General features: G+C 34.5%; 2 protein-coding genes across 2 annotated transcripts in view; one reads left to right on the forward strand and one right to left on the reverse strand.

Annotated features, from left to right (window-relative positions):
• LOC123563553 (UDP-GlcNAc:betaGal beta-1,3-N-acetylglucosaminyltransferase-like protein 1) overlaps positions 1 to 12620 on the reverse strand; it is a 37782-nt gene that overhangs the window by 678 nt on the left and 24484 nt on the right. Inside the window, exons 10-11 of the mRNA XM_045356408.2 lie at positions 8629 to 8697; positions 7951 to 8025 (exon numbers count right to left, since the gene is read on the reverse strand). Coding sequence (XP_045212343.2) covers positions 7951 to 8025; positions 8629 to 8697 — 144 coding nt within the window. The remainder of the gene's footprint in view (positions 1 to 7950; positions 8026 to 8628; positions 8698 to 12620) is intronic.
• LOC123563552 (uncharacterized) lies at positions 642 to 6562 on the forward strand. Its single transcript, XM_045356407.2, has 3 exons — positions 642 to 738; positions 1776 to 3160; positions 3371 to 6562. The coding sequence occupies exons 1-3, from the start codon at positions 718 to 720 to the stop codon at positions 4518 to 4520; spliced, it is 2556 nt and encodes an 851-aa protein (XP_045212342.2). The 5' UTR covers positions 642 to 717; the 3' UTR covers positions 4521 to 6562.

The raw sequence follows: 12620 nt of genomic DNA on the forward strand, positions 1-12620 counted from the left end.
TTAGTTACATTAGCATTTGCCTTTGCCTTTCACTCATGTTTTAATTAAATCATTTGCATTTATTCCCTAGGACATTATTCCATCCCACAGTATAATCTTGAATAACAAGCTGTTAGGTACAGCAGCAAGTCTACACTCAAAATATTGCTATAGGTAAAGATTGTACAGGTAAAAAATATACTACTACATGTTCTTGGCACTGCACAGAATGCTGTTATTTCCACAGACAGTACTGAGTTAAACTACTGACTTATTCTACATCATGGAATTTTTCTATTGCTCAATATACAACTTTCTGTTCTGCATAATTGTGGAATGTTGCTGAAACTGATCTATAATTAAAACATGAGCATAATCAGTGTGAAATTATGAGCAAAACAAAATGACTGAAATAAAAGGGTATGAACTTGAATGTACTGAATTGAGCCATTTTGAAATATTTCAATTACATAAGTATATCTGTGTTCATTTTTTAAAAAAAGAATACACATGTGGTATGTATACAGACTAAAGAATAAATACTCATTCTGAATCATTATATTAACATTCAATACTACCAAAACCCAAAACTGAAGTTTTCTTTCTAAATATTTATGTGTATATTGTGGATGACCTTGAACAGAAAATGCTGCTGCTGGAAGTTTGTGCCAGTACGTGATATTCGTTTCCAACCACCTTGACAAGTGGTGCAATTTCTTTGTAAATACTGTAGGAAATATGGCAGAGGCAAATATTCCGGTATGAAATTATATTTATTTTTAGTACTGTTAATTATTGTACTGTTTTGGAATATTTCACAAAACTCAGACTTTATCATAAAAATGAAAGCTTAGTCTTAAAGGGAAAGTCAACAATGTTCTTATACTTATTTTGTCTGTTAGGTCTGAAATCATTCAAGGCAATGAAAGAAAACTGAACATTTCAATATTTAACAATAAACAAAACCCAGTATGACTGACAACACATCAAAAACACTGGATATATGATATGATTTTTATTTATGATCAACTAGCTTCGACTCTCTTATGAGTCTTCGTCAGGATCAATATCAATATCTTATCAAAAGTGAAGCCATTTTATTTCCTTGGCAAGGCATACGTACTAGTATTTGTGGATTTATTTTGTTCTTAGACATTTATTAGGACTGTGTTGTTGTTTTTTTAAATCTGAAAAATCATTTCTCTAATTTTTCCACATAGAATGAAAGAAATTATCACACTTTATATCTTAAAGTAAAGAACCTACAAAATATAAGGTATTAAATAAATTAATAATTCAGCAGAATGTAAGTGACGTTGTAAACACTTAAATGGCTGTCTCTATGGTTAGTCATTTTCTTTAATTTCAAACTGCTTTATATATTTTAATATTGGTCCAATTTTAAAAATTATTTGAGCATTATGAATGGTTGGACCATGTCTTTTCACAAAAATTAACTTACTGTTAGGCATTCCTTCCCCTTTAACTAACCTGTCTGGTTTGCTCAAAATGTAGAAAACAACACTCCAATCTGAGAGGTCGTATCCTAGCTGAGGATGTTCACTTGATAGTAATGATGTGGAAGTTGTCACTTACTTGAATAGAGTAAGTTTAATAATTGTAAGGAATCAACGAACACTTGATTGATTTCTGAGGTAGTAGAGCTGGGACTCATAATGGATAAAAAGAAATCATGTTTTGTCTTCATTTAGATAAGTGTCTGACAGGCTGTGTAGAGAACAGTTTCTTTTCAATTTATTCAATGGGAGAATAATAATAATAATATTTTCTTTCAGCAAGAAGACTTGGCAGATGTTAACAAAAATGAACAACACCGAAATACTGTCGCAGAAAATCAAACTGATATTACAACGGAATGTAACGTTGAAAAGGACAATACTGATCACGGTCAAAGAAATCATAACAATGCCAAAGAAAATTCAACTGAAAACCAAAGTATTGGTGATGTTCCAGCAGAAAAACCCATTGTTTATCGCAATTATGGTACTGTCGTAATGAGACCTCTTGCATTAAGAAAACAGTACTGGTCTACAAAAGACATTAAAGAACGTTTTCAACAAACTGCAAAGGGCAGTGATGTTGTACACAAAAATATAGGCTTAAGTCATAGCAAAAATTATACTATTGGAGAAAATTTGTTTAAAAGGCAAGATATCCATGCTGCTCCAACCAGAAGTCCAGGAATAAATACCAATCTTGATGTACATGTAGAGCCAAGAAAGAATTACAGTACAAGAAGTGATATTGCAGATGACAGTATCAGACAAGGAATAGGTAACCATTATAGTGTAACAGAAAATTCAGATATAAACCAAGGAATCGATGATACTGTGTTAGGCAATTCATCTGTTGATCACAATAAAGATATTGTTACAAAACTTGATCATTGTCAAACTGTTGAGGAATCTACAGAAATAGACCAAAGAAGTTATAATGCTGAAGGAGAATATACAAATGAAAACAAAAGTATCAGTGAAATTCAAGCAGAAAATGTCCATGTCAACCACAAAAATGATGAAGCAGACAGTTATGGCACAGAGGATAATATTGGACCATGCCCAGACCTCTATATCTCCGCTGAAGAAAATCTAAACGAAAACGAAGGAGTAAGTGACGATCCTGCAAAAAATGCAAATTCTAATGACAATGACGAAGGTGTGAGAGACAATGATGAAGTTGTAAGAGAAAATCAAGGGGATAATCATAACAATAATGAAGCAGAGGAAAGCAGAAATGACAATGAACATAATCATAATGTAGCAGCAGAAAATCAAAATGGAGATGAGATTAATGAAGATGCTCTAAGTGGACCAAGTTCTCAGGTTGATCCACAAAATGAAGAAACTGATAAAGGCAAAAAGACAGATGATACGACTGAAAACAAAACTGAAAAAGAAGCTTGGACTCAAGAAGATATCCAGGCATTGTTGAGAAAGGCCATAAATTTACATGCTTCTATGAAAGATTTAAGAACTGTTATTGGGTGCGGCGGTGATGTTAACAAACCTATAAAAAGTGGTTTATACCCGTTACATTATGCCGCATATACAGATTATCCTGAATGTATAGAGCTTCTGCTGAACTCTGGAGCAAATGTAAATGTTACAGATGACATAGGATACACACCTTTACATCTTGCTGCCCGAAGAGGTAACCACAGGTAAGCACTATAGAACTCAATTTATAAACTTAAGCACACTTAAAGGAAAAAAAGATTTTCTGAAGTAAAATGTCAAGAAAGTCTCACACTAATGCTTAAATTATACCAATTACAAGTAAGTCTTCAATTAAATACTTAAAAAGAACTGTCACTATGACTTGTACAAACAACATTGTGTAAAGTTTTATTTTTAATTGCCATCTTTTTCAGATCTATGGAGGTACTGATAGAGAATGGAGCTATAATAAACTACTGTGATCCCGGAGTAGTGATACACCAAACAGATGAGAAAAACAAACTTGGTTACACCACAATGGAACCTATCAACTTGGCTGTACAAAACTGTCATCCCAAGTGTGCTAGACTCTTGTTAGAGAAGGGTGCAAGGCCAAACAACAAGTATTTCATGGGTTATGAAATATGCCTTGCACCACTTGACAATCCCGAATGTATGGAACTGTTGCTGGAGTTTGGTGCTGATCCGAATGTTTTCAATAGATGTGGATTGTCTCCCCTGATGAAGGCATGCAAAGATCATCATATTGAAGCTGTAAGGAAACTGATAAAATATGGCGCTGATGTGAATGCTGTGTGTCCGCCATTATTTGAACAGAAGTCTGTTCTTCAGTTTGCAATAACCAGTGGGAATATTGTTATAATTAATATTCTGCTTGGTAAAGGTGCAAAAATTGCCCGACAAGGTGAATACAAGTACAGTGCTCTTCATACAGCTGTCATGAAAGGTCGGGCAGACATATGCCGTCTGATGTTACAACATGGAGCAGACCCAAATGAAAGAACTGATGAGGGTGCGACTCCTATCATGTTTGCGTGTTCTACCCCGGAACTCAAGGAACGTAGAGAAATTGTACAACTTCTTCTTGACTGTGGAGCAGACATCAATGCTCATTCTCCAGGATACAGCTATTTCGATCCATATTTGGCTCCTTTAACCGAGTATTTCAAATGCATCGCAAACACAGAGGGTTTCAGTATTGTAAAACTAATGATAAGAAATGGAGCAATAATTCATTTCAGCTCATGTGGATTAGACATGGAGTTAAAACGTTTGCGAGATCCTTTTTCGATTGTACCCTATGTTCAGTGTTTGCAAAACAATCAAGAAATGTTTGATTTTGTTGTGTCTGCTGCTACTAAATATAACCCACTTATAATCTATACAAATGGAAATATTCCAGAAGGCATGAAGGACTGGCTGATTTACACAGCAACCCGTCCTCGAGAACTGAAGCATCTGGTGCGAGTCTCTCTGCGAAGTCAGCTTACACCTAGACTCCCAGATAAAGTACAGGAGCTGCCACTACCTCCACTTCTCAAATCTTACCTACTTTACAGATAAATGGAAATGTTTACTGTATATGACAGTAATTTCAACATCTTACTTACTTTATAAATGAATGGAGGTGTTCACCGTATGTGATACATGTAGTAATTTCAGTGCTTTCAAAGATTTATATAATAAGAATTCTGTAGTGAAAATTTGCATTTGAAGGACAATAAAGCAAAATAATATATATTAATAAATAAGTGATTTGATATTGGCCCCGTTATTTGACTGAGGGCAGTTGTATTGGCCTGAGGCTGAAGGCTGAGGGCTAATACGACTGTCCCCGAGGACAAATAACAGGGCCAATATCAAATCACTTATTTACCGTATTGACAATTTTATTAAATATCTACATGTACTTAAAGGATTCAAAATTTAAACACTCAATTTATTACTTGTAACAAAGCTGCCAACCTATATCATTTTTTGGCCCTGTCTAATTAGCCAATCAAATTCCTTAAAATGCGGGCTTTATATCTACATGTATATCACTTTTCGGCCCGGGGTTGCTGACTGATACAGATATCGGCACTGTTATACTGAGGAGGCCTTTGTATTATTGGGAGAGGCAAATGCTGTGTGCTGTGTTTAAGGGCTAATAAGGAATAGTTATTTAATAATATGTATAAAAGTATTACAAAAATGTACCACTATGCAATCCCTGAGGAAATGTACTCAGAACAATATTAAATTTTGTCACATCATCAAAACTGTAACAGATTAGAGCTGAGTAAATAACCTGAGTAAATGTGCATATCCATGCTCACAGAAATGCATCTCTAGCATAGGAATCTTTCTACAATTATCTTTTTTGTTTAGAAATTTAGTTTCTTTCATTTCTTGAGGACAAAACCATTCACCGGTCTCATTTAACACAATATCAGCATTCCCTCATACTGTGATATTTGTGCAAAACCTTATTCATATACATGTATGTTATATACAGTAAAACTTAGACAAAGTTAACTTGGTGGGACCTGTAAAACAAACTTCTCTATTAACAGTCCAAAATGCATGTTTCTTTTGATGGAACTATACACAGCTACTGTAAAGTCAAACTTCGTTCGCTGCAACTCTGATTATTTGTGCACCGTACCTTGTTCAAACTCATCGTCAGGTCCTGGCAAAGTCCCTGTCTAATGTATATTGTTTGATGACTACTGATAACTTGAATAAATTTTGCCAATACTGTCATGTTTGAGCGAACAAAGTTTGACTGTATATTTCAATTCCTATGATAAATATTGTCCCCAACAGTCACAATGTTCAATTGTCCATTCTTGTTTACAAACATCATAATATTATTATCAAATGAATTACATGCTTTTAGCCACACACTGTCAATGGAAAGCATGCATTCTGGAACAATTTCACAATGTTGGCTGTTAAAACAACTGCTTCCAGCAGATGATTTCCTCCTTTTAGTGAATAATAACTTAACCTTTACCCTGCTATATTTCTAAAATAGACTGGTCCATCATTCAATTTGGGCAATACCACTTATTATCCAAAGAGGTGTTCAATGAAAATTTACTGACTGAATAGCGAACAGTGCAGACCATGATCACGTCAGTACAGTCTGATTATGTTCTGCACTGGTAGCAAAAGGCAAAATCACGTCTGCCCAGCAGGCTCAAGGGGAAAAGGTATGCAACATATTATCTATTAAAACAATGTGCATGAGAGAGAAAACAAAAAATGTAAATATAGGACGTGAAATGTGACTTGAGTTCTTTCGATGGCATTCAAACTCCAACATTAAAAAAAAGCATAATTTATTTCATCATAAATATTTCACTTTGTTGTATTTATTTCACCATTATTTAAAAGTAAACACAAAGATATACCCATTTAAAATGATTTTATTCTGTATCAGATATGTTATGTTTATGCTACTTGTCCTGGTATTCAAGTTCACTAAGTCTGAGTTTATCTATAGTGCTATTGTACATGTATTATTGTAAAACATTGGTATGCTGTGTCATTCCATTTAAATATCATGCATTGTAAGCATTTACTGGATTGTGAAACTGAAATAAAACAGATTTCTATCATCATGTTTATTTATCTTTATGGAAGTTCAAGCAGCCAAAGCAGGGACCATTCACTCGACACCCACCTATCTGGAGAGGTCTCTCTTGAAATATGCAATCCCCCATTTTTTACAAACATATCACTAGTTTTCAAAATGGATCATAATCACATTTATTATTTTTCAATCAGTGGTGATATTTTTGTAACTCTAAAAGAGTTTATATTAAACAAGAGCTGTCAATTGACAGCGCACTCGACTATTCTCAGTGCTTGATAGTATAATATAAGCTATGAGTAAAACTTTAACATTACAATAAGCATATTCTAAGTCGAAAGGGGCCATAATTCAGTCAAAATGCTTGATAGAGTTGTCTGCTCCTGTTTACAGACTGGGGTCATGATGGTAAACAAGTATGCAAAATATGAAAGCAATATCTCAATGGACTTTGAAAATATTTGGGGTGGTACTCAAACTTTAACATTTATGTGACGCTAAAGCTCACGCTCACGCCGACACTGGGGCGAGTAGGATAGCTCCCCTATTCTTCGAATAGCCGAGCTAAAAATCAGAGGGGTATTTTATCCACCTTGGTCAATATAAGCAGGAGGATTTGTCCTACGTTCATCTCTCTCATACGTACAAGTGGTTCTAAAAAAATTCCTTAGATTTTTATGTAGGATTTTTCATTTTTCTGCAAGCCATCTTCAGTAAACTTTTTTCAGAAAACTCACTGCTCTTAAATTATGTAACATATTTCACAAATATTGTGTTCAAAATCAAAATATAGAACTAGAGATTGTTTTTCTTGAAAAACATATGTCTCCCACCACTTAACACACAGAAATTGTAAAATTAAGGACCATATCTCCAGGGAAAATCACTAAACCATAACCTTACAACAATACACACAACTAGGCTTGACAGTAGTAAAGTTTGGGTGAATTCCAACCAGTGGTACAGGAGAAGTAGCACAGATATCAATGAATTTGACAAATCAAGGGTCATGTCTTTGCTGATAATCATTTAATCAAAACATAACCATGATATGCACAACTATGCTTCAAACTAATAACTTGTGATGTATGGTGAAATTCAGATTATTAACAACGGTATACAACAAGTAGTGTAAACACCTAAAAATATGACAAATCAAGGAGCATAACTCTGCTGAAAATCTCTAAATGGTAACATGCTGATGAGATGCATAACTAGGCTTGGCACTGATAACCCCTGTAAGGTTTGGTAGAAATCTGCCCGATAAGGGATGTGGCCAAAACACCATAAAATTTTATGAGTCAATGGCCATAAATCATCAACTTGAAAAAAAAATCAATGTCTAGTCCAGATGATAAAACTATATCAAAGTCACTTTCATATCAGAAAAAAGTATAAAAGAATTTAACTCACCATCTTTACACAGATTATAAACGGTGGTACAGCATTTTTGAAATGAACAATAGGAACTTTTGGTTTAGGCTTCTCCTGTAAATTAAAAGACAAAATGTAAACTATATTACCCATTTATACCTAATATATTATATAATGGAGGAAGAGTTTGCACAGTTTCTATATTAAATCATTTAAGTACTGGTGGCTTTTTTCAAATGTTTATCTATTTGTAATACCTAGTAACAGTGCAGAAAAATATACAGGGACTCCTTCATGGCAAACAGGTAAAAGGCTTCAAATTATATAGCCACATCAATGTTAGTCTTTGAACATCATCTTTTCTGTGTTTTTATTTTTTAAATACACTGGCACTTTTAATTACTTTAGATTTTTAATAGGTATAGACACCTTTAATAACCTTAGATTCCTCATAGATACAGACATTTTTAATTCCTCTAGATTCACAGAGATACAGATTCCTTAAATTACCATAGATTCCTCATAGATGCAGACAACTTTAATTACCTTAGATTCCTCACTATATATAGACACCTCAAATCACCTTAGATTCCTCATAGACACAGACACCTTAAATTACCTTAGATTTCTCATAGACACGGACATCTTAAATTTCTCATAGACACAGACACCTTAAATTACCTTGGATTCCTATTAGATATATACACTTTTAATTACCTTAGATTCCTCATAGATATAGACACCTTTGCTGATCTTTTTCTCATCTACATCACAGAAAGCAACAACCTGCAACACCATGAAATTCTTGTATTAAAATTCATAAAACTAAAAAATGCCTTGCTTTATTTCTTAAGTCTTCTTTTGCCATTATCAATGAAAATGACATTAATGATGACACCTGGCTTAACAATATTACTTTTGGAAGCAGTCAAACATTGTCGGAAAAAGAAAAGAACCAAATAATGAAAACAGAAAAAAACACTTCCAAGACAAAAATCCTGCTATGTGTTTATAGGTAGGCCACATGTGACAAAAATCCTGCTATGTGTTTATAGGTAGGCCACAACACATTCAATATCATATATTTCACAAAAACAAGCCAAGGAAATGAGATAAGAGAAAAAACTATCATCTGTTTTTGTTAATTATTTTTTCTCATTAAAAGAATATATGCAAGCATCTGTTTACAAAACTACTAATCACTTTAAAACAGAAAATATGGATATAAGAATGTGTGGGTGAGATCTTTTAGATCTGTAAAAAACTTCAGGATGACTTAATCAAGAACACTTCTACACTACTGCCTATTAGTTGTACTGGTAATGGTCTATTTCGACCTTTAACAAATAGTCCTACTGTTCATTTGTTCAAGACAATAAATGTTATCAAAAGAACCTAGTATACCTCTAAATGGTGAAGAAACAGTGTTGTTTAGCAATTTTTTCTACATTAAGTACAGTCAAATTGTGTTAGCGACCACCCATGAACAGCGACCACCTGCTGACAACGACCAGTCTCTGGTCCCCCCCTAGAAAAATGCTCATAAAAAGGCCGTGAATAACGACCACCTGGCAACCTCGACCAGCAACCGGCCTAATTCATTCCCAAGGGACATATTTGCCCCCCAATAACGACCAAGCTTGACCGTTCCGGCATGAAAATATTTGAAATCCGCCGAATTTTCACGACTTTCGCCTTATAGCAAACATAATAATTACTGCTTGATTGAAAATTTGCAAGTTGCACCGGCTGAATTAATACATAGAACATAACCCTTACAGAAGAAAAAGGCCTGCTGCATACTCTTGCTGTGTACATACAGCGTATATGATGCGTACATGATGTGTACTGAAATCAAGGGCTTTAAATAGTACGCAGGATATACACCGCACATACACCGATAGTACGTCTGTAGTACACTTTCGACATGCAAATGAGCTCTGCCGCGTACTACTTGCTGCGTACATGCTGTGGACTACATAGTACACAGGATGTACGCTGGAGAAATTTAGTATGCGGGAAATAGTATGCAGCATGTACGCGGCACATACACTTTTCACATGCAAATGAGCCTGCGGTGTACTACCCCTGCGGCGTACATGCTGTGTACTCCTGCGGCGTACATGCTGTGTACTCCTGGCCCAAGTCCTGCGGCGTACATGCTGTGTACTCCTGCTGCATACATGCTGTGTACTCTTGTGGTGAAACTGCTGTGATAATGTAAATTCCTTACCCCACCAACTTTCATATGCAAATGCTGATCATTTGGACAGAAAAAAACAGAAAAAAGATAAGTGACATGCATCAATAAGTATTTACCCTTACCAAAATAATGTAGATTGATGTTATCAAATAAATTAGTATGCTTTTCTTCATCCACTTTTCAATGAAATAAATCAATTTTTGTAGCATGTAATTTGGTAAACATTTGAAGAAAATGGCGTAACTGCATCAAGGGGAAACAACTTTAATGCAACTAAATATAAGTGTTATGATTTATTATAGATGATGTGTGCGTAGTATGTATTTATTTTGATTAAAATCCATCTGAGAACAATCTAGGACTGGAATTATTTAAGCATTTATACACTTTTACGTATTTTGGATTGATTTTTTCCAATGGGGCGAGCGCAATTAGCCAAAAACGTTCTGAAAATATACGAGCGACAAATCCGATGAACAACTTTTTAATTTGGTGAGGCCTTAATGAGTTAACATCAAAGGCCTGAATGGCCTGAGTCGGCTTATGATTGATGTACTGACAGTATAGTCTACCAGTTTCAGTTTGTTTTTAGTTTTTTTCCTAAAATTTTATAACACAGCTCGATATTTACCCAAAATATTATATCCGGATACGATTACACTTTTCTCCAGTTTCAACAATATATTTTACAAATTGTGATGATACGAAGACATTTAGCAGCAATTGGCAGTATCTGACATTGAAGTTTACGGTTAAATTACCTCTTATTTAAATCTTTTCATAAAAAAGTTGTTTCGTTTCGTGAAAGCAGCCAAACATAGACGATCTACTTTCGATTTCAAAAACTACAAGAAAATACAATTTAATGTTTCGCCGATTTGTTTATTTCTCGAAAAATAAGAATTAAAATCATTTTTAATATCAGTAGTAACTAAACAAACCAGTAAGAGCTTCTTCTTCCGATAATTTATCCGTTTACTGACTGCAAAATTCAACCCACGCAAAGATTATAGAAATCATACGATGCGTGTTTACGTTCAAAGTGGGAGAATTAAGGCTGATCGGCTATGTTACCTAACGCATCCAGACGATTCAGATTTTGTTTTTAAAAAAGCATTGTGTGCGTTTCTGTAATTTTATATACGTTTTTATACGCTTAGAAATTATTAGACATGCGTATTTGCATTATTTCTATACGTAATTTACGCTAATACGCATCTTATCTGGAGCCCTGTGGAACTATTTTTTGTCTTTCGCTGGATGTTACCCAAGCTTTGTAAGCCTGCGCAATTCTTAAAGTGCACATTTATGCTTAATGAGTTAAATTCGAGTATTGCACAATTACAAGTCATAAATATGACAGATTACATCGTATATTGGTCATAGCAAAGGGAATTGACACAACTTAACTTCATTCATGCAGTGAACTGTTTGAAGTTTGAGAAATCTAATGGAACTACATCCCTTCACTGTGTTATTTGGTCCATTTAGAGAATCGTTGTATAGCAAGGACTCATCAAAAGGCTTTCAGCCTTTAGCCGACTCAATAATGAGCATTAAAGCCTTTATAAAACATGATAGAATGCTGTTTTGCTTAAGAGTATTCAAATAACAGTGAGAGCTATGAATTCTTCTAATTCAGGCGCTGTTGATGCATTATCTTGGTAATTATTTCATGTATTACAAAATGTAATGCAACAAAGTTCAAATAAGGCTTTTCAATTATCCAAGTTAGAAAGCTCCAGGATTAATTCAAAATGAAAAAGAATATATTTTTACACTGCATGCAAGGTGCAGCTCAGAAATCACTAAGATGTAAGCCTCACAAATGAACATTGCAAATAGTTTGGCAAATTTTCATTGTTCAGAATACTGGTAATCTGAACTATTCTATGCTATTAAGATAAAAGTTACTCGGAAATCAAGTTCTTGCTTCAAAAAAAAAAAAAAAATGTACAAATCCTTCCTGCATGAAGTGTACTTCAGACTTCTACCTAAAAAAATTCAAAGTATAAACACCAAAAGAAAATGAACAAGTCCCTCCTGCATATATGAAGTTTACTTCAGACTTTAACTTATAAAAAAAAAAACTAAGTATAAATGCCAAAAGAAATTGTACAAGTCTTTCCCGCGTATATGAAGTGTACTGCACAAATTTCAAAGTATCTGCGGTGTACATGCAGTGTACTATTTTCTTGTACAAGTCCCTCCTGCGTACATGCAGTGTACTCCTTAAATTTTCAGAGTCTGTGCTGCGTACTTGAAGTGTACTAGTGACCTCCTGCGTACATGCTGTGTACTCGTCGAAATAGTACGCGGCATGTACGCGGCATGTACGCGGCATGCGGTGTATGTAAAATGTACTCCTCTGCCGTACTACTGTGTTCGCGGCATATACACAGCATTAATACGCAGCATGTACGCCACAGAGGCTTGCTTCTGTAAGGGAAAGAAAGCAAGAAGCTGTAAAAATACTTTTTATCAGCATGATAATGGCTAACTGAGA

The sequence above is a fragment of the Mercenaria mercenaria genome, chromosome 2 (assembly GCF_021730395.1).
Source record: "Mercenaria mercenaria strain notata chromosome 2, MADL_Memer_1, whole genome shotgun sequence".
NCBI lineage: Eukaryota > Metazoa > Mollusca > Bivalvia > Venerida > Veneridae > Mercenaria > Mercenaria mercenaria.